The sequence below is a fragment of the Passer domesticus genome, chromosome 29, assembly GCF_036417665.1.
Source record: "Passer domesticus isolate bPasDom1 chromosome 29, bPasDom1.hap1, whole genome shotgun sequence".
Classification (NCBI taxonomy): Eukaryota; Metazoa; Chordata; class Aves; order Passeriformes; family Passeridae; genus Passer; species Passer domesticus.
In genome coordinates, this window is record NC_087502.1 from 4,655,199 (window position 1) to 4,676,386 (window position 21,188).

Here is a 21,188-nt window from a genome sequence, read left to right on the forward strand (position 1 = left end):
GCCCTGCAGCCCTGGCTTGGCTCTTTGTGGCAGCTGAATGCTCCCTGTTTCAGCTGTCCCTGCAGGATGGCCCCAGGGCAGAGCCCAGCCGGGCTCCCACTGCAGTCCCTGGAGCTTGGGGCAGACAGTGCTCCCAGAGCTGAGGTTCACGGGGAGCACCCGGAGCTGTGCCTTGCACTCTGCTGCCGTGTGTCACAGCACAGGCTGGCTTGTACTGTGTGACTGTACCAGCCCCTGGTGTGACTGACAGGGCCTCACCCACTCACATCTCTCCCAAGGCTGCAGCATTTCACTGGCCAGAACCTGAAGGGGCGTAGAGATCAGACCAATGACATTTTCCAGACTGGGTTTTTCAAAGGCCCTTTCTAAAGAAGGGCTGGAGAATAAACGCTGTTTGCCACATGGACATTGGGGTGAGTGGTCTCTTTGTCTCCAACCCACCCCCCTGGGCCAATGTTACAGCCACCCATCCCCCTCGTGCCTTCCCACTGCCTGTCCTGTCAGGGCTTCCACAGCCCCTCATCCCTTGGTGGCTCAGTCCCCTCAGGGTCTTCCCCAGCCTGGCCAAGCTGCTCAGCAGCAGCACTGCAGCCCCACAGGAGCTCCAGAGGAGCCCCATCAAGAGGCACCTGGGAGCCCTCAGCAATCCAGCCAGCAACACACGGCCAGGAGGACACGGATGACGGTTCCTGCCTGGCACAGGGCTTGTGGCCATCTCCAGGCACTGGTCTCACCGGAGTCCAGCACCTCCGGCCCCTGCCCATCCGCTCTGTTGGCAGCACAGAGGCTTCAGCAGAACCACCAAAGGCCAAGGGGCTTCTGGCCACTTTTCCTGCAACACTGCACACCTGGGCAGCTTGCTGAGCCCAAGCACCCTTTTCCCCTCTTCCCCCATGCCCTGCAGACCCTGGGCAGCAAAAGAAAGATCCTGGGAGTCTGTCTATTACAACACATCTATATTCATTTGCTACAGAAAAAAAAAACGAAAGAAGAAAAGAACAGTATTAAAGAAATAGAAAATCCACGCTGGCTTGGGTGGCCCCAGCAGACAGAGCCGCTGCAATCAGCTCTCTGCAGAGCTCCAGCAGCGCAGGCAGCCCAGCCCCAACAGACGAGGCCGTGTCCTCCATGCCCTGCGGAGCTGATCCTGCAGCCTCTGGAAGAGAGAGTATCGCTCACTCTGTAGTGCCCGGAGGACATCCAATGTTTGAAGTGCCGCATCTGACACGGCACTGCTGATGTCCTCTGCCAGGTGTTCAAGGGCTGAAAGAGAGAGGAACAGAGCCATGGTCAGATCCCAGAGCTGAGGGGACCCGAGGAGAGCCCCCTGCCAGGGCCATCCCAGCCCGCTCTAGCCATGGCCAGGATGGAGCAGGGACCAATGGGCTCAGCCCGAAGCTGCTGGCCATGAATGCCCCAGGTGGCCCTGAAATCTCTGTGTGCTCTGCCCACGCCGGCCCTGGTCCGCACAGGGAGCAGAGCCCTCCGCAGCCGGGGCAGGGCTCGCAGCTCCCACCGCCAGCCCCCACTGCCAGCCCGCTGCCCTCACTCACCGCTGCAGATGAGCTGGAGCTCTTCCCTCTTCCCCCTCAGGTGCTGCCCGGCCATGCCTGGCAACACAGAGTCTGTCACGGCGCCAGCGGCACAGCTCCGTGCCAGCGGCGCTGCCGGCGCTGCAGCCACACGCCCTGCTGGCCCGGCAGGGCTCAGCCCGGGCCACGCCGCACGCTGCCACCCGAGGGCACGGCTGCCAGAGGCCGGCAGAAGCGCCGAGCCCAGGCGGGGCTCCGGGGCGCCGGGCCCGGACAGCGCTGCCGGGGCAGCGGGCGGGGCTGGGGCTGAGCTGCGGCGGGCTGGGGAGGGAGCCCGGGGTCGTGGCTCACCCGTGAACCTGATGGCTGCCGCTCGCAGGGACTCCTGTGGGTTCCGCAGGTATGGCAGGGCCTGGCGCAGGTGCTCGGCCGCTCGGCTCCTGTCCTCTGCTAGCTGCAGAGAGCGGCAGCAGGGAAGGCTCGGCGCGGGCTCAGGCCCTGTGGTGGGCGCTCCCTGCGCCCAGCCCCGGCCTCCCCTGCCCGCACAGCCCTGAGGCGCGGCCAGCAGCCGCTGGCGCCGGGCTCTGGAGGGGGCAGAGGGCCGGCTGCTGCCCGGGGAGCCGCGGTGCCGCCCCGGCCCGCAGCCCCGCCGGGCCGCGGCTCCATCGGCCCCCGGCTCGGGCCCACAGGAGCCTGGAGAAGAGCCCGCGCGGCCTCGGGGTGCAGCAGCGGGCAGGGGCACAGCTGCCGGTGCCGCACACTGAGCACAGTGCTCAGGGGGCTTCTCCAGGCTGAGGCTGGGGCTTCCAGGCCATCCTTACCAGGCACTTGGTGAACTTCCACAGCTTCTTGTTCTTCAGCTGTTTTTCAAGATCCCTCCTCTTCAGGAACTTGGCCACACAAAGCAGCGTTTCCTGAGAAACCTGGAGAGCAGCAGAGATGCGGAGATGGCCCCACAGCCCAGGGTGCAGGACCCGCGTCCCTGTGCCAAGGCCTGGAGGAGGCTGCAGCCCGGCAGGCGCCAGGGCAGGAGGCAGCCGAGCCCCCTGCCAGGGGACAGCAGCAGCCCATGAATCCTCACCTGTGCCACAAGCCGATTCTCATCATGGCAGTGGAAGAAGAGTGGCAGCAGGCTCTGGCGCAGGGGTGTCTTCAGGGCCTTTTTTTCCTTTTTCTGTGGAAGAGTCACCAATGTTCGGAAGAGGAGTATGGAGAGCACCTGCACCTGGTTATTGTCCTGTATGAAAGGAAGAGAAAAAGACCTCAGCATTGGCTGCACGGGGCTCAGCTTGGCGCAAGCCTGCAAATCCACAGGGCACAAAGTGTCTGGGCAGCACCCAGTGGCCATGGCTGAGGGCAGCGAGCCTTACGTGGTCAAAGAGTGGCAGGAGTGCCTCAACCAGCTGCAGTGTGATGGGGCCGGCTATCAGCGTGTCATTGTCCAAAATAATAAAGCTGAGTAGCATGACCGTCATGCAAACTATCTCTCCATCTGTGTCCTGCAGGAGCTCCACAAGGCTTTCAGTCAGGCTCCACATTTTTTTGGTCTGTTCGGAACACAAGTTGGTGAAATGCCATCCTGCTGTGGCAGGGCCCAGAGGCCAAAGGCCTATCCTGAAGCACTCGGGCAGCTGTAGCGGGAGGCAGGAGAGCTGGGAGCAGCTGCCCCAGCACCCAAAGCCCAGCCAAGCCCAAAGGACTGCATTGCCCAGCTTAGCCCCTGCCCCCTTCTCACCATGGAGGGCTCGTCAGTGAACTCGAGAAGGGCCCTGAGTGCCAGGTGACGCCTCTCCCTGCACTCGCTCCGCAGGTGCCTTGACAAGATTTGCAGGACTCTCTGAGCACCGCGTTCACTCAAGTCCAGGAACTCGAGGACCTGAAAGGCACAGGGCAGTGACAGGGGAGCCGGCCAGCAGGAGCTGGAACCGCAAAGGGCTGGGCCCAGGCAGCAGCACAGGCACGGGCACCGTCCCAGGCAGCTGCGGCTACGAGAGGGCAGAGAGCTGGGAGGCAGCGCTGGCCATCAGGCTCACCTCCGCAAGGAAGGCCAGGGCGGGCAGCTCCCAGCGTGGCTCCTGTGTGCTGAGCAGCCGGAGCAGGTAGCGAGCGATGCGGGAGCACAAGGAGATGGAGACACAGGACATCTCCCTGGCAGGAGAGAAAGTCACCAAGACTGTGGGCCATGGGGACAAAGCTCTGCCAGGACCGACTCACAGAGGTCTGGTCTTTCCCCAGCATCCTGCAAGGGACCCTGGGCTATTGGGGAGGTGGCTCCTTGTGGGCACCCTCCTCTCCCAGCCTTTTCCAGTCTGCTTGGCTGTCCCTCGGTGACAAGGCCCTCTGGCCCGCGACCATGGGGACTGTGTGGGGCACCCTGGGCACAGAGCACAAATGTCAGAGGCAGCGGGGAGAAGGGGGTCTCACCTGGCCAGCAGAGCCACGGCATAGTGGTGGGTGTCAGCACACAGCAGTGTGTCCCAGCCACACGCTGGTGCTTCCATCGCCACCACCACATCCTCGTGCTGCATTCGGCAGAGCAGGGACTTCAGGGTCCGCACTGCAAACCTGCGTGCAGAGCAAAGCCCCGGTCACGCTGGGAGCACTGGCTCCTGCCCAGGGACGTGGCAGGGACAGGAGGAATGGGATGGAGCACCTGTTGGGGCTGGCGGCAAGGTCATATTGCTCTTGGCATCCCTTCCAGAAGGTATCCACCTCCTCTGGCATATCCAGAGTGGTGAAGAACACTTGGAAGAGCAGATGCACAAAGAGGCGGGGGAAATACACCGTCACCACGTGTGGGACACAGGGAACCTGGAGGATCTTCCACATCACCACAGTGGCCTGCAAAGGACAAAGCCCCCTGAGACAGCGCTCAGTGTCGAGGTGTCTGTGTGGCAGGGCCTGAGCAGGGGAGGGAGAGGCCCAAAGAGGTGGAGGGGGAGCAGGACCTGGTGCCCCTGAAGCTGCCCCGAGGCCAGGTTTCAGCCCAGCGCCTGAGGCAGGGAGATGCAGTGGGGGAAGGAGGATGGAGAGCTGCTGGAGAGGCGGCTTTGGGGCCAGCAAAGGCCAGTTGCAGAAACTCACAGCCAGGACCAAGACACCCGTTTTGTCCCCATCGGAGGTGCACATGCTGTGCTCGGGCCAGCTCCCCAGCACATCCAGGAGTATCAGCAGCGCGGGCTCCGCAGTCCTGGGCGAGCACATGATGCTCTTCCACATGGTCAGAGCAGCTCTGTGGGGTTAGAGCTCTGTCTCAGGGGGGTCTGGGACACAGCACTGTGGCCTGGGCAGCAGCGGGGACCTGAGCTGGCTGCCAGCTCTGCCCCTGCCCACTGCCACTTGCCAGCAGCTCCCAGCAGCCCAGCCCTGTGGGGACAGGCCCCTGAGGGGCCGTGAGGGAGCATGGCAGCAGGCTCGGGGACTGACGTGCCAGGGCTGGCAAAGGGAGCAGCCAGAGGGCCCTGGAGCTCTCTGTTGCTCAGACAGCTGGGACAGGCTGTACAGGCTGATGGGCTGGGGAGCCCTGAGCGCTCTGGGCAGGCGGGCCCCATACCTGTCACAGGATGGGGCCACACGCAGGAGCGTCACCAGTACGTCAGCGGGCTGTGCTTCGGTGAGATCCAGCAGGGTCCTGTTCAGCCTGTGCTCAGCAAACTGATTGACCATGAGCCACTGGTGGATGTACCTGACCATGGCGGGCACCTGGAGAAGGCACGGGGAGACTTGGACAGCTGCCAGAGGGAGGAATGTCCCCACCTTGCCCAGAGAAGTGCTTCCCATCCCACCACACTGCCATGGCCTCAAAGGCTTCCAGTGACCAGTGGGTGTTGCTTGGGAGGCCAAGCAATTCCTGGGTGGATCAAACCCTGGCCACGGACTGCTTACTTGCTTTGGATTGCAAAAGCCCTCCTCTACCAGCATATCCAGCAGGGCAGCACTGGTCTTGGTTTTAAAGATGTGCGAGTATGCTCTGAGCCCAGTGCCCACGGTGCTGGTCTCTTCCTCCCGAATTCTCTTGATTAATTTGCAAACCAGCTGTAGGAGAAGGGCAAGAAACCAAAGGGATGTTCCACAGAATGCTCCAAGCATGGTGACAGCAGGCCCAGCCCAGGTGGGCATGGCTGCAGGTACCTGCGCTGTTCTGTGGAAGAGGCCACGGCTGGATTGCTGCTCTTGTGTGCGCTCCACGGCTGCATCTGGCAAAGAGCGAGCGCAGCCAGAGCTGAGGGGCTGCAGGAGAGGCCGGAGAACACAGCCCAGCCCTGCACTGCCCAGGCAGGGACAGCCCTGGGATGCCCCAGGGGATGGAGCACAGCTGCTGCAGGGTGTCTGCCTGGGCCCTCTTCCGTCCTGTCCATAGGTATGGCCCAGGAGATGGATGGGATGGGATGGGATGGGATGGGATGGGATGGGATGGGATGGGATGGGATGGGATGGGATGGGATGGGATGGGATGGGATGGGATGCCATGGGATGGGATGCCATGGGATGCCATGGGATGCCATGGGATGCCATGGGATGCCATGCCACGGGATGGGATGAGTTGCAAGGGGATGCACTGGGATGGGATGGGATGCTATGACACCAAGCTGGCTGCAGGCACCAACCCTGTATCCCAGCTCTTGCACTCACTCTCCTGCAGTGGCTTGAACAGCACCACCTCTTCCATCTCCTGTGCTGGGGCAGCTCCAGGGCCTTCTTCCTCTTCCTCCACCCAGGCCAGCTTGGGTCTCTGCTCCATGTCACTGACTGGATTTTTGGCTGCTTGCAGGAGAGGTGCCTCGGAAAAGCTCCAAGTCAGCAAGTCCTGCAGTCGTGCCTGGAAGGCACCTTCAAGAGCGAAGCCTCAGGAGGGCTACAGGACAGCACGTCCTGCACTCTGCTCTGGAGAGCTCCTGCCACAAGGGCAGGAGAGTCCTGTCAAGGATGGTGGTCTGGCCTCGAGGGCACTGGCAGCAGGATGGGAGATGCCTCCGGGGCACCAAGGCCCACGGTCTGCCCTCGAGGGCACCTGCAGGAGAGAAGCCTCGGGAAGGCCACGGGTCAGCAAGTCCTGTGGTCTGGCCTCGAGGTCAGCTGCAGGAATAACACCTCGGAAAGGCTCCGGGTCAGACACGAACGAGTGTGCTGTGTGGGGCTCCTCACAGCACTGCTCTGTCTCGTCCTGTCCCGTTGTGTGCTCCAAGCACTGTGGAGTGTTCTTGTCGCCACCAGCTCCTATGTCACCACGTGTCACAAAGGGCTCTAGGACACCCGTTCCATGGCGTGGTGACCATGGTACGCCATGTCACAAAGGGCCCCTGCACACACCGCCCCCTGCCCTGGAGCCGCCCCCAGCCCACCCAAAGTGGCCCAGCATAGGAGGAATCTCTGGCCCCGGGTGTCTGAGACAGCCTGACAGGGTCTTTAGGAACGGCTCAAACCATCAGCAAATGCTGCCCTTCTCTGCAGGCTCAGGGCAGCAGAAGGAGCCCCCAGGGCTGCCGACACAGCCCCCCTGGGAAGGGCACGGGGCCTTCCACAGAAGCTGGCATGGCCTCCTAGGGACACCTCCTGGCTGGTGGCCATCCTAAACCTGCGGGTGTGACACGGACAAGGAACGTGTGGGCCAGGGCACGAACGCTGCCCTGAGCCCTGGGGCCCGTGCAGCGCTGACATCAGCAGGTGTGGCAGAGTCCCTGCCCAAGCAGACCTGCCACCCCTCAGCCCTGGCAGCGCTGGTGCCCGTCTCCTGCCCCAGAGACCTGTGCCCCGGGGGGCTTCTGTGCCACAGGGAGCCAAAGCCCACGTGCACTGGGGGCTGTGCTCCTTCCTGCTGGGGCTGCTGGCAGGAGCACCTGGAGCAACTGCTGGCAACACTTGGTCTCTGTCAGAAGCTCTTACTCCGTGCTGAAATTATTTTCTCATTGAAGTCATTTCCTTCTGCAGGAAAACACCTTAACAGCAAAGGCACAGAATAATGGGGCATTTAAGAATCCTCAGTTCAGGAAAGCTTCACTTCCCATTGCTCAATTCAAGTAGTTCCAAAAAGTTGCAAACTTCCCAAATCAATTGGGATGGCTTGAGAAGGTGAAGACTTGGAATTTTGCTTCCCATCTCAAAGCAGTGACCCATTTGTCTTAATGTCATCCACTGAGAGTCACTTTACAGAACATTACACAGAGGCAAAAAAAAAGGCCATTCTTTGGTTTGCAAATGGTTTTCTATGAAGGGATGATAATATCCTCATTCTCTTAAGGAATAAAAACTCAAGAAATGAAAGTTCACTCAGTGTTCCCAAAGTAGCCCAACCAAAAAAGTAGATGGCAAAAGGGCTAATCATCCCCCTGGTACAGATATCTAAGTGGCCAGTAAAGTACAGCTCTGCTCTCTTGTTCCCTGCAGGAGAATCAGGACTATGAACAGGAAAAGTCACAGATATTCTTTCTGCCCTCCGGAACCAAAGCTGTGCCAAACCACAGATGCTGCCTTCAACCTGACTCAGATTCCAGCCTAGACCTCTCACCTTCCAGACAATGCCTTCTCCAACACCCCCCCAACACTAACCCCCCCAGCCTCCCTCACAGAAGCCCTCAACACCTCGCCAGGACCCCGAGCTGTCCCTGTCCCTCTGCAGAGCTTTCCCACCCTCCAGCAGATGCCCTGGTTCCCTGCACGTGCCGTGGGATGGCCCTCAGGAGGGTCTGCTCCAAAGCCTTCCCTGGTGGCAGCTCAGGCTGCCAGGCCTGTGGTTCCTGGATCACCCTTCCCACCGAGCCTTCCTGTGCACGGCTGTTCCATTGGCACCTTTGCTCAGCTCGGACTTCTCCACTTAACCAGGACTGCTGGTCAAGGATCCAGAGCAGCCTGGCCAGCTCTTTCTCCAGCTCCCTCTTTACTCTCGGGGGAGCTAGAGCATTGCACAGGAAAACAACTGGTGCCACAAGGAGCCTCAGGCACCTTTGGCAGTGAAACAAGGCCTTTGTTTGACCTAAGTAAGCACAAGCCATTCACATTAGTGAACAAGTGCTTAGCACAGTCTGACCTGAGTACTTGCACCAGTTAGAATAAGAAAAACCTGGGGACCTAATTGATAGGAGATTGACTTGAAAAAAAGTTTTAGACATAGTCTGCCAGAAGAACTAAGGGCAAGTACAGAATCAGCCCTGTGCAGGGAAGCCATGAGGAAGATTTTGTGCTGCTTTAGGGCATCGAGACCACTCCTGGCCAGCACCTGGACATTAGCTTCGAGGATAGGAATGTGACACAGTGTATTTCTAACCCCCTGCCTATCAAATCACCTCAGCAGCGTAAAGATGGATGGTATTTTTGATACAATTCCTACACCAACCCACTGAAATTTATCCATGGCGGAGAAGAATTTCAGTGGGGTGCAGACTCCTGCCCTCCTGCCAGGTTAATAAAAGGGCTTTTGGCAGACAATGCATTTCTCTGCCGATTTCTTTGAGTGAGGGAGACCCCTCAGGACTGCTGTATCCTGAGGGAACACCGTTGGCTTTGACCTGTAGGCACCTGCACAAGCTTAGAATCAGCTGCCTCAGCTTCCAGGACCTCTCTTGGCCAGGATCCTGACATGGATGCAGGATTGCTGCGAGGCACTTCTGGGACACAGCAAGACAGGACCGGCTGTCTCGTGTCCACGTAGCACCCCCTGACACAGCCTGGGTCATCCCAAAACCAGACAAATGCTCACGTGTCAGCAGAGGGGAGCAAGGAGCACTGGGCTCCTCTCAGGGTATCTCAGCTGGCCTTGCTCCACAACACGCTTCCATTTTCACATGAGGGATTTTCCGTGGGGGACCACCAAAGTTACTAAAGTTACCAAAGTTACCCCAGAAAGTTCATTTGGCCAAGGGGTGGGGAAATTCATGGGCTATTGTCATGAAGCAGGTGTGAGCATATAGGGCAAGTTGCTCCTTGGCAGGCCCTGCTCAAAGCAGTGTACCATGGCTGTAAGCACTCCTGCAAACAATCACTTGTGAGCATCCACCTCAACCAGGCCAGAACTCCAGTCAGGGTCTTCAGGGTCTTGGTCTCTGCTCTTGTGACAGTTGTGAGGCAGATGAGGGAAACCTTGGACAATCTCTTGCAGTCATCTCTTCAGAGTGACGAATGAGCTTTGTCATCTGGTATTGTTCACACAAAGTGTGCTGGGGAATGCTTTGCCTGTTCAATAAACAGGTTTTTCCCACCTCCGTCCAAGGAAATTCTTTTCCAAACTGGTTGTGGAGAGGGGCCGTGTGGGTTGGCTTTCTGGGGGGGCCCCTATTGGAGGTTTCCTCCCAAATTTGCCCTAAACCAGGACATTCCTACATTCCCTATGCCACATTCCCGTTCTCATTGCCCCATTCCCTATGTCATTGCCAGTCCTGGACCCGTTCCCATTCCCTATCCCACATTCCCATTCTCATGACCCCATTCCCGGTCCTGTCCCCGGCTCCTTCTGTCTGGGGGAGTGGCTCTCCAGGGTCTGGTCTCCCCTGGGCACAGCGCAGCTGATCTTGGGGTGTTGCTACCTGCCCAGCAAGGGCCATGGGGGGTGATGGTGAAGCTGGCGATCGGCCAGTGCCGGCGGGCGGGACACGGGTTTGGGGATCCCCGGGAGAGGCGGGGATGAAAGGCGGGAGCCCCGGCGTGGGGAGAGGGGCGATAGCAGAGCTGGGGGAGCTCCGGCAGGCTGGAGGGGTGGTGGAGCCGGGAGATGAGTGGGGCCCGGGCCCCGAGCCTGAAAGTATTGTCGGGGAGTGGGGGAAGCGCTGAGTGCCTGGGGTGGGGGGATGCTGGAGAAGGGGACCCTGGGACACCTGGGAGCCGCGTTTGAATGAGGGGAGGATGAGCCCTGGGAGCCCCAAAAGCCCCTCAGCATGCCTGAGCAGGGCCCGGGACAGGGGAGGTGCCCAGGACCCACGGGCCCCTCAGCAGCTCTGAGAAGAGGGACCCCCATAACCCCAAATTAAGGACCCTGGAAACAGGGAACCCCTGGGAGAGGTTTTTGGCTCCTCCTTGATTTTTGGAGGTATTTTTGGCCACCAGACACCCAGTGACTTCTAGAGATGGACTTGGTTAGCAGGACCTTCAAAGGCAATGCACTCACATCTTGTTTTTCTCTCAAATCACCATTTCCCATTCCCAACAATTTTCTGGATAGAGAAGGCTGCGAGGAAGCGAAAGATGCCTCGGGACTCTGAGGCAGGTGAGGAGGAAGTCACTGCCCCTTTCTCCCTCTCTCCTGCTCCATCTCCCAGCCCAGAATGGCCCCTGGCTGCAGGACAACCCTGCTGTCTCAGGGAGATAAAGAACTAGGAAAGACCTCTGGCTCGGACTCGGCAGCTGCTGGGGAGACCCACAGAGCACAGCGCCTTTCCCAATTCCAGCCAGAGGATGCACTGACCAATTTCCTGGGAAAAACACATCCACTCTCCTGTGAAACTTTAAAAGTTTAATAAAGGAAGACAGGGGACAAAGACCACAGAGCAAAGATGTTATGGCCAGGAGCATCTTGGCACTCAGCCCAGAGCACCCCTGCTATTTTGGAAACACCCTTTAGATACCATTTCCAATGCATCAGCTTGTTCCATATTCATAAACAATTATGCTTACTAAACTTCTCTGAAATCTGGTTTACATATTCCAAGAACTGTTTAGCATGGCTCCTCCTCCAGTCTGCCTTTTTAGAGCATGCAGATTCCTTGGCTGTGATTTTAGTCCATTTTTATCACAGCCTTCACTATTGCACCTTGGTCCACACTGTCTTCAGATGGTGAATGCTGATGGTTGGCATATCCGTAGCAGGTGTGCTCATCCTGTGTTCATTGGGTTTTATCACATCCAAGCAGGCATTTTAACACAAGCATACACTTACATCACTATTTCTAAGTTTTAGTTAACAACAGAAATAAAAGCTATATAACAAAGTTACTTTAACACCACGCATATAGAATCCATTTTTTTAATATTGTCGAAAAGCCCGTATTATAATATGTATCACTACCATGTTATGAATAGAAAGTTGTATTTTTTTTTAAGTTTCAGAGTTAAAAAAACCAAGCCAGACCGAGTCAGCCTCCTTTAGTTTCGCTGCCGAAGGAAAGCTTTTCAAATACCTGTTAATGGCAGGTGATTAACTGATTGTTTCCCTGATGCTGGCTGCATACCAAGAAGATACCAAGAGAAACCCTCCAGGGTAAAGAGATGAACAGTGACACCAGAGACAACATGCAAATGAGAAACGCAGTGCACCCTGGATTGTTACAGTTTTACAGTTTTTATAAGAAAAACCCCTAAAATCACGAGCCATAAGTAACTTAAAGTGACGTCTAAGGATGGGAGCATTGTCCCGTACCTGCTTAAACCTTTTTATTTCTCACTCTAACTTGAAAAGAAACTGATTAAAGAGACCCCCCGGGTTTCTAAACCAACAAACTAAGGACTCAACGACTCTCCCGTGAGGACAGAGTCCCCAGTTCTGTCTGCAGACCAGCGGACAAAACTGCATCGTCCTCCTGCTTCGTGCCACGCCTGGGAGCAGCGGCGGCGAGGGCGCAACCCGTCGATTTCTTCCCACCTGAGCTGATTCTTCTTAATAAAGGCATTAAAAAGGAGAAAGATCTCCTGCCCATTTATTTCAGCTTGGGGACTCGTCCGGGATAGCCACGCCTGAAGAGGACACCAGGACTGGGACGGCCGCCCACCCTGGACCTGCAGGACAGCTGGCTATCAGGACCAGAGAAGATCGGCTTGGGACAGTGACACGGAGCAACGTCGGATAGGTGAGAATATCCGGCGGCGGGAGAGGGAGGCGAGCGAGTGTGTGTGCGTGAGACGAGGGCCGGCAGCTCGGCCCCTCGAAGCGAGTGAGGACCCCTCAGTACCGCGGTTCCGCACCCCCGCGAGGGGGCCGGCCGGGAACAGGGGGAAGCGAGTGGAACTGGTGATTGAGGCGCCTCCAAAGGGGTAAAGAGGACCCCCCTCCAGGCGTGCGGAGGAAATAGCTGTGTGAGTGGCACGCACCCCACAGGACCCCCCTCCGGGCGTGCGGAGGAAATAGCTGTGTGTGAGTGGCACGCACCCCACAAGACCCCCCTCCGGGCGTGCGGAGGAAATACTGTGTGAGTGGCACGCACCCCACAGGACCCCCCTCCGGGCGTGCGGAGGGAATAGCTGTGTGAGTGGCACGCACCCCAAAGGCCCTGATACAGGTCCTAACGAAAGAAGTTAGGGTATCAGGCAGTTTGGCCCAGACAAAGGGCGCCTCAGAAGCCAGGGTTTCGAGGTTTGACTGTTTGAGCCTTGGCAAGGGAAGGCCAAGGTCTCTCTAAGTCCTGACGAAGGAGGTCAGGCAAACCTCAGAGGTCAAGACCTCGAGGATGTTTTTTTGTATTTTGGTTGTTTGTTGAGTCTTGGCAAGAAGGCCAAGGTCTTAACAAAGTCCTGACGAAAAGGGTCAGTGAAATTGGAGTTTTGGCAGGAGGTCGAGACTTCTTAAATAAGATATATTTCCTTTAGAGAAAAAGACACCTTGTGATTTGTTTAGAGGCAGAAAATAATGGGAGGGTGTGGTAGTAAGAAAAGTGGCCAAAGATTGAAGAATATACCTCCCCACAGTCCCCTAGGTGAGCTATTAGAGAAATGGGACTTTATAGAAAGTACAGAAGGATTAGATAAAGTTAAGATGATTCATTACTGTTCAGAAGTGTGGCCAGAATTAGAAGTGCAAGGAGGATGGCCATGGTGTGGGACGAAAGACAAGTGGATGTGTCAACAGCTGAGTAATTATCTGACAGCTAGAGAAAATACTGATGCTGAGGAACTATTGTATATAGCTTGTTGGTTGAATGCTATACAGAAAGAAGGAGTGCAAATTTGTAAAGTGCAGAGCAAGAAAGAAGGGAATGAAAGAGGAGATGCTAGAATTAAGGAAATTGGTAAAAGGTGGGACCCTCTAGACTACTTGCCTCCTGATGCCCCTCCACCTTATAACCCTCTCCTTCGAGCACCTCAAATAGCAGATCCAGTTCTTCTCCCGGCTGCCATGGGGGCCATTCCCTCACCCCCCCCTTCGACTCCTTCAGCTGCTTCTGCACCACCACTAATACCTACTACATCTGCTGCATCCTCCACCCCTTCTCCAGCTCCACCTAACCTGCACCCAAGCTCTTCTCCCCCTCCTACGGCAGTCCCTCCACCTCCTCCTAACTGTGACATAAATACCTCCATATCTAATAACCCCTTATCACCAGGTATAACCGTTGACTTACAGCAGGTCCAAGTTAATGCTATTACCCCTCAAGTGAACAATCTTGTGTCTGAAAATGGGCCATACTGTAGTACCCGATCCAAGACCTCCAAAGCAGAGAGACTTTTTCCCCTTAGAGAAGTTCCTATGGGAGGAGTAGCAGGAGGTGTTGGTTTTGTAAATGCTCCTCTAACTGCCTCTGAGGTGAGAGGATTCAAGAAGGAGTTAGGGAATCTAGTTGAAGACCCTGTGGGCATTGCTAACCAAGTGGATCAGTTTTTAGGTCCAAATTTCTACACTTGGGGGGAGATGAATTCCATTCTAAATATATTATTTTCCCCAGAAGAGTCCCGAATGATTAGGGCGGCAAGCATAAGAGTTTGGGAAAAAGATAACCGTCCAGGGCCCCAAGTGCCATCAGGAGAAGAAAAATTGCCACTAGTGGATCCCAATTGGAATCCTAACCAGGAGGAAGGGAGGAAGGCCATGATGGAGTACAGGTCCTTGATAATTCGAGGGATAAGAGAATCAATTCCCAAAGGAACCAATACAAAACTGGCATTTGAGGGTATACAGGAGAAAGATGAAACTCCTACCGCTTGGCTTAATCGCCTGAGGCGGAACTTTCAATTGTATTCTAGAACAGACCTGGACACTAGCGAAGGTGAAATGCTACTAAAAGTCCATTTTGTTACTAAATCTTGGCCTGATATACGAAGAAAATTGGAAAAGATTGAGGATTGGCAAGGAAAAGATATTAATGAATTATTGAAGGAAGCATTGAAAGTGTATTTAAGGAGAGAAGAAGAAAAAGCAAAGGCCAAAGCTAAGATCATGGTTGCTGTAGCCAGAGAAAGTGTAGGAGCAAACAACCCTTCCCTGCAGTACAAGGCTACAAAAGAGTGGGGGAGTCCACCACCAGGAGCAGGTAAAGATAAGCCAGTACCATCATATACAGGAGGAACGGAGAGGCCCCAAGTCCCTTTAAGTGAAAGGCGTTGCTATTACTGTGGGAGAACTGGGCACATTAGAAGGTTCTGTAGAAAGCTGACTCTGGATGAAGCAATAGCCAGAGAACAAGAAGCCTTAGAGAAAATGCTTAAAGGCGATGATTAGGGGTGTCAGGGGCTCTATACTTTAGGGGACCCGATGCAACACCTAGAAGAGCCCTTAGTAAACTTTGAAGTAGGACCCCAAAATGAAGAATTTGAATTTTTAGTTGATACAGGAGCAGATAAGTCCTGTCTTAACAAATTACCAGAAGGTATGGTAATTGGTAAAAAATTTTGTGAAGTATTAGGGGCTGAAGGGAAACCATTTAGAGCCTCAGTGATTGAAAATGTAAAAATAATTGGAAATTCAAGACAGTGTGAAGCAGATTTGATCTATCTGCCTAACCTAGAAAAAAGTTTGTTGGGGAGAGATCTACAAGTTCATTTGGGAGTAGGAATTATCCCGAGAAAAGGGAAAATGGTAGTACAAATAATGAAGTTATCCCAAGGTGATGTTGCTGAAATAAGCCAAGAGGTGTGGGCTGAAGGAGGAAAGCGAGGCCTACTGGACATTCCTCCAATAACAATAAAAATGCAAGATGGTACTTCACCCATACGGGTCAAACAGTATCCAATTTCCCTAGAAGGAAAAAAGGGGCTAGCCATAGTTATTGAACAATTGCTGCAAGAGGGAATTTTGGAACCCTGTATGTCACCACATAATACCCCTATACTAGCAGTTAAGAAAGCTGAAGGGAAATACAGGCTGGTACAAGACTTAAGAGAAGTGAACAAAAAGACCATTGCTAGACATCCGGTTGTGCCCAACCCATATAATCTTCTAAGCCAAATTCCAAAGGAACATGCTTGGTTCACTATTATAGACTTAAAAGATGCTTTCTGGGCATGTCCTCTGGCAGCTGAATGTAGAGATTGGTTTGCTTTTGAATGGGAAGACCCAAATACAAAAAGAAAACAACAGCTAAGATGGACCCGATTACCGCAAGGGTTTACTGAGTCACCCCACCTCTTTGGACAAGCCCTAGAGAGTTTGTTAGAACAGTTTGTTCCTGAAGAAGAAGTACAAATCCTGCAGTATGTTGATGACCTGATGGTGTCAGGGAAAGGAAAAGATCAGGTCAGAACAACTAGCATTAAACTTTTGAACTTTCTGGGAGAGAAAGGATTAAAGGTCTCACAAGAGAAGCTACAGTTCGTACAATCAGAAGTAACATACCTTGGGCACATAATAGGAGAAGGATACAAGAAATTGAGCCCTGACAGAATTTCAGGCATCATATCTCTCCCAGCTCCACAAACAAAAAGAGATGTGAGAAAGCTTCTAGGTCTGTTCGGGTACTGCAAGTTATGGCTAGATCAATACTCACAAAGTGTGAAATTTTTATATGATAAGCTGGTAGCCCCAGATCCCATAATTTGGACAGCAGAAGACGATCAACAACTAGAGAACCTAAAAGAGAAGTTGTCTTCTGCTCCAGTCCTAAGCTTACCAGACCTCAAGAAAGGCTTTGATCTGTTTGTAAGTGCTGAAAGAGGTATAGCCTATGGTGTACTAACCCAAGAGTGGGGAGGCTGCAGAAAACCTGTAGCTTACCTCTCCAAATTGTTAGACCCAGTAGCTAGAGGTTGGCCAGTTTGTATACAAGCCGTAGCAGCAACTGCTATTCTAATAGAAGAGACCCAAAAATTAACCTGGCAAGGAAAAATTAAAGTACATACCCCTCATGATCTTAAAACAGTGCTGAGCCAAAGAGCTCAACAGTGGCTAACCAATGCAAGAATACTAAAATATGAAATAATACTAACTAACACAGAAAATTTAGAATTCATCACATCAAACGCCCTCAATCCAGCACAATTCCTTATGGGAGAGCCTATAGAGAATCTAGAACATGATTGCCTTGAAGTGATAAGTCTCCAAACCAAAGTAAGAGAGGATTTAGAAGATCAACCTTTAACAGCTGGAAGAATTTTGTTTATAGATGGCTCTTCGAGAGTAGTAGATGGGAAAAGAGCTTCAGGTTATGCCATCATAGACGGAAAAACTTTACAAATTAAAGAAAAAGGAAAACTACCCCAAACCTGGTCAGCCCAAAGTTGTGAAATATATGCCCTGAAAAGAGGATTAGACTTATTAGAGGGGGACCGGGGAACCATTTATACAGATTCCCAATATGCATTTGGAATAGTACACACTTTTGGGAAGATATGGGAGGAGCGTGGATATCTAAGCTCAAAGGGAAAAAACTTAGCTCATGAGAATCTAGTCAAGTCTGTATTAGAATCTCTACAAAAACCAACAGAAATAGCAGTAGTCCATATAAAAGGGCACCAAAAAGGACACAGCTCCGAAGTTAAAGGAAACCGATTGGCTGATCAGATAGCAAAGGAAGCAGCTTTAGAACCAGGAGATCCAGTAAGAGTTTTTAAAGCAGAAACCACACTCAAAGAGAATGAAAGAGAAACCCCCATATTTAGTGAAAAAGAATTAAAGGCTATAAAAGATTTAAAGTTACGCCAAGGGCAACGAGGGGAGTGGTTAACATCAGACGGACGGGTGTTCTTAAACAAAGCACTTGCACGGACAGTGCTAACAGAACTACATAAATTAACCCACTGGGGAGTCCAAGGACTATGTGATCATTTCCTAAGAAATAACCTGTGCATAGGTGCATATGACCTAGCAAAGGCAATCACAAAAGGGTGTTTAATTTGCCAAAAAGTAAACCAGAAAGTCATGAGAAAAGTAGCACCTGGAGGGAGAGAACTAACTCTAAGACCTTTCCAGAGCATACAAATAGATTTTACTGAGATGCCACCAGTACAAGGATACAAATATTTACTAGTTATAGTAGATCATCTCACTCACTGGGTAGAAGCTTTCCCAACCAAAAGAGAAACAGCCCAAGTAGTAGCAAAGGTAATCTTAGAAAACATTATCCCCAGATACGGAATGGTGAATACCATAGACTCAGACCGAGGTCCACATTTTGTAGCTCAAACATTGCACAATATAATTGAAGTATTAGGAATAAAATGGAGATTGCATACTCCGTGGCACCCCCAGAGTTCTGGGAGGGTGGAACGAATGAACAAAACTCTCAAAAATGTATTGACTAAATTGATCGAAGAAACAAAAATGAATTAGCTAAAGTGTTTACCCCTAGCGCTCTTGCGCATCAGGACAAGACCCCGGTCTGATATAGGGATTTCACCCTATGAAATGATGTTCGGATTGCCATTCTTGTTAACACCCTATAGCACAGGAGACTACCTGGAAGGAGAAGAAGCTACAAGGAAATATTTAGAAGTAATTGGAAGGACCCTAGAAGGACTTAGAAAAAGAGGATACCTCCCCCAAACCTCCCCTCTGGATACAAAAGCACACGACATCAACCCAGGAGATTGGGTTTTAATAAAATCTTGGAATTATAGACCATTAATACCTAAATTTGAAGGCCCCTTTCAGGTACTCCTCATCGCTAATTCGGCCGTGCGAACCAGAGAAAAAGGTTGGACTCACATTACGAGAATTAAAGGACCAGTCCCACCCCCGAGCATTGGACAAGATTCTTCAGTGTCTGGTATTGGACCAGATTCCACACCACTCTCACCCCCGGGCATTGGACAAGATTCGTCAGTGTCTCCTTCTGGTATTGGACCAGATTCCACACCACCCTCACACTCTAACTCAGGACAAGATTCAACTGCATCGGGAGTTAATTCAGCTGAGTATACTATTATAAAAGGACCAAATGACTTAAAATTGACATTCAAAAAGACTGATGAACTGCGCAAGAAAAAAGTTTAGAATCATAACATGTCTTGAAGTGTTTTAAGAAATTTGTAAAAGTTAAAAATTGTTAATAAGTAATTCTAGTTAAGTCGTCCCAACTTGGTACCAAAGACCCCAGGTTAATCTTCTCCAGAGTACTCCCCTAGGAGGGACCAAATTAGCAGGGACAGATCAAGAGAGGTTTAACCAGAGGAGCAAGAGACTCTAAAGAACTTGGAGACTTCTTCTCAGTAAAATCCTCAAGAGGCAAGGCCGGGTGGGCAGGCTGTGCAGGATGACCCATACCGGACTCTTGGGAAGGGTAGTAGTGCTGGCTCTGATTGCTGGTGGTGCTCTGGAGAGCCCAGGAGAGCTGTGCAATGAGTACTACCAACCTTTCTATGAGAAAGAAGTAAGCTCCTTGCTGAGAGTCCACAACAATTGTGTTAACCTCTCCCAATTGATCTTTTATCAAGAGAATAAGAAAATATATTGGATAACCCGGAACACCGCCACCTTTAGGCAGCCACTCCTGGGAGAGCACCCTGTAGGAGAAACCTGGTGGTGCTTTGAACGTGATGCTACTGAAGCAAACCTAGTAAATCTGGTAAAAGGAAAAAGTATTTCTAAATATTGGGAGGGCACGACAAAAATTAATCTCTTTCAGGAAACCCCTAAATGCCTGTTTTGGGTCAATGGTACCACCACATCCACTGAATTGCCAAGAGGCTGGTCTAGTGGTGGCATCATTAAAATTATAAAACAAACTGTCTTTATAATACACAAAGAATCTGGATCAAGTTTAAGAGTTCCTATATATGAGAATTTGAGAAAAACAAAACTGAAGGAACAATATATGTTAAACAAAATTTTGAAACTACAATCAGAATTGGAAGTAATATCTAATCAGACCACATTGGCTCTTAATCATATTAATGACCAACTCAACCAAACCAAAACAGTATTTTATCAAATCAAATTAATTGTGGCAGTCATTAGAAATACTTTAAACGAAATAAAAGAACTAGCATATTTACAAAATCAAAAGACTCCTACACTTGATTCCAGTTGGTGGGATAATCTATGGATTTTCAAAAAAAGTTGGAAAACTATAACCTTCACTGTGGGTACACTTGTTAGTCTGTTCTTATTTCCATGTTTAACAAAAATAGTGACATCTGCTGTACAGAATAACCTAAGAATCTCTAAAGAAATTAACCTGAAAAAACCAAAAAAAGTAATGAAGCTTAGTAAATATGATCACCCAAGTGCTGAGGAAATGTATGATCAATACAAAAAATATAGGAAATTCTATGTTAATGAGCCAAAAATTATAAGTTGATGCAAGCTTAAGCTTGATCAAAGAAAAATAGGGGGGAACTGTTATGAATAGAAAGTTGTATTTTTTTTTAAGTTTCAGAGTTAAAAAAACCAAGCCAGACCGAGTCAGCCTCCTTTAGTTTCGCTGCCGAAGGAAAGCTTTTCAAATACCTGTTAATGGCAGGTGATTAACTGATTGTTTCCCTGATGCTGGCTGCATACCAAGAAGATACCAAGAGAAACCCTCCAGGGTAAAGAGATGAACAGTGACACCAGAGACAACATGCAAATGAGAAACGCAGTGCACCCTGGATTGTTACAGTTTTACAGTTTTTATAAGAAAAACCCCTAAAATCACGAGCCATAAGTAACTTAAAGTGACGTCTAAGGATGGGAGCATTGTCCCGTACCTGCTTAAACCTTTTTATTTCTCACTCTAACTTGAAAAGAAACTGATTAAAGAGACCCCCCGGGTTTCTAAACCAACAAACTAAGGACTCAACAACTCTCCCGTGAGGACAGAGTCCCCAGTTCTGTCTGCAGACCAGCGGACAAAACTGCATCGTCCTCCTGCTTCGTGCCACGCCTGGGAGCAGCGGCGGCGAGGGCGCAACCTGTCGATTTCTCCCCACCTGAGCTGATTCTTCTTAATAAAGGCATTAAAAAGGAGAAAGATCTCCTGCCCATTTATTTCACCATTCCTCAGCGGTGGCTCCGCAGTTCCCGGGCAGAGCCGCAGCGCCCAGCGCTCCCCACTTCCACCCCACCTGCGCCACCCGCTCGCATCCAGCGAGCCCCGGGAGCGGAATTTTGGCTCGGGGGGAAGGGGACGGCACGGACGGATCTGCACTGGGGGCCCCGAGCCCCCTGCCCATGGCTGGGGGCTGCTGGGGGTTTCTCCCCCTGCCCCAGAGCCGGTGCTGCTGCGGCCGTGGGGCAGAGCGGGTGCGGAAGGCGGGTCCGGGGCGGGAGCGGAGGAGGAGCGGGAGGAAGGGCAGGGAGAGGGGAAGGGGAGGAGCAGGAAGGCGAGGAGCACGAAGAGGAGCGGCCCGAGGAGGAGCAGCAGTGGCAGGAGCATTGCGGGGCTCCACGGCGAGCCCGCTGAGCCCGCAGCTCGGCTGGCCCCGGCAGCATCGCAGTGCCCTGCGTGCCGCGGGTGAGCGCGGAGGGGAAGCTCGCCCCGAGCCGATCGCGGCAGCTCCGGGAGGGATTTTTGGGGGGCGAAAGGAGGGAGGTTGGAGGGGCTTGGGTCTGGCGGAATCCGGAGTCGCGTCCCAAATATATTTCGGTGTCGCTGGGAGCGGTATTTTTTC

General features: G+C 52.5%; 1 protein-coding gene and 1 pseudogene across 1 annotated transcript; both read right to left on the bottom strand.

The window, feature by feature from the left end:
• Positions 1-21,188, bottom strand: part of LOC135287357 (zinc finger protein OZF-like) — a 184,796-nt pseudogene that overhangs the window by 125,592 nt on the left and 38,016 nt on the right.
• LOC135287237 (uncharacterized) lies at positions 1,064-6,709 on the bottom strand. Its single transcript, XM_064400598.1, has 15 exons — positions 6,165-6,709; positions 5,664-5,728; positions 5,418-5,567; positions 5,086-5,234; positions 4,617-4,764; positions 4,186-4,373; positions 3,957-4,097; positions 3,566-3,680; positions 3,268-3,408; positions 2,903-3,079; positions 2,614-2,769; positions 2,354-2,455; positions 1,884-1,986; positions 1,554-1,610; positions 1,064-1,263 (listed from the first exon to the last, which is right to left on the bottom strand). The coding sequence occupies exons 1-15, from the start codon at positions 6,271-6,273 to the stop codon at positions 1,064-1,066; spliced, it is 2,001 nt and encodes a 666-aa protein (XP_064256668.1). The 5' UTR covers positions 6,274-6,709.

What these genes read in the sequence shown, in the direction of transcription:
- LOC135287237 (XM_064400598.1), bottom strand. Translation starts at nt 6,273, where the DNA reads ATGGAGCAGAGACCCAAGCTGGCCTGGGTGGAGGAAGAGGAAGAAGGC. An exon ending in TCACTGACGAGCCCTCCATG is followed by an intron (nt 3,080 to 3,267) that starts GTGAGAAGGGGG and finishes TGTTCCGAACAG; the next exon opens with ACCAAAAAAATGTGGAGCCT. An exon ending in TCCTGCCACTCTTTGACCAC is followed by an intron (nt 2,770 to 2,902) that starts GTAAGGCTCGCT and finishes CCTTTCATACAG; the next exon opens with GACAATAACCAGGTGCAGGT.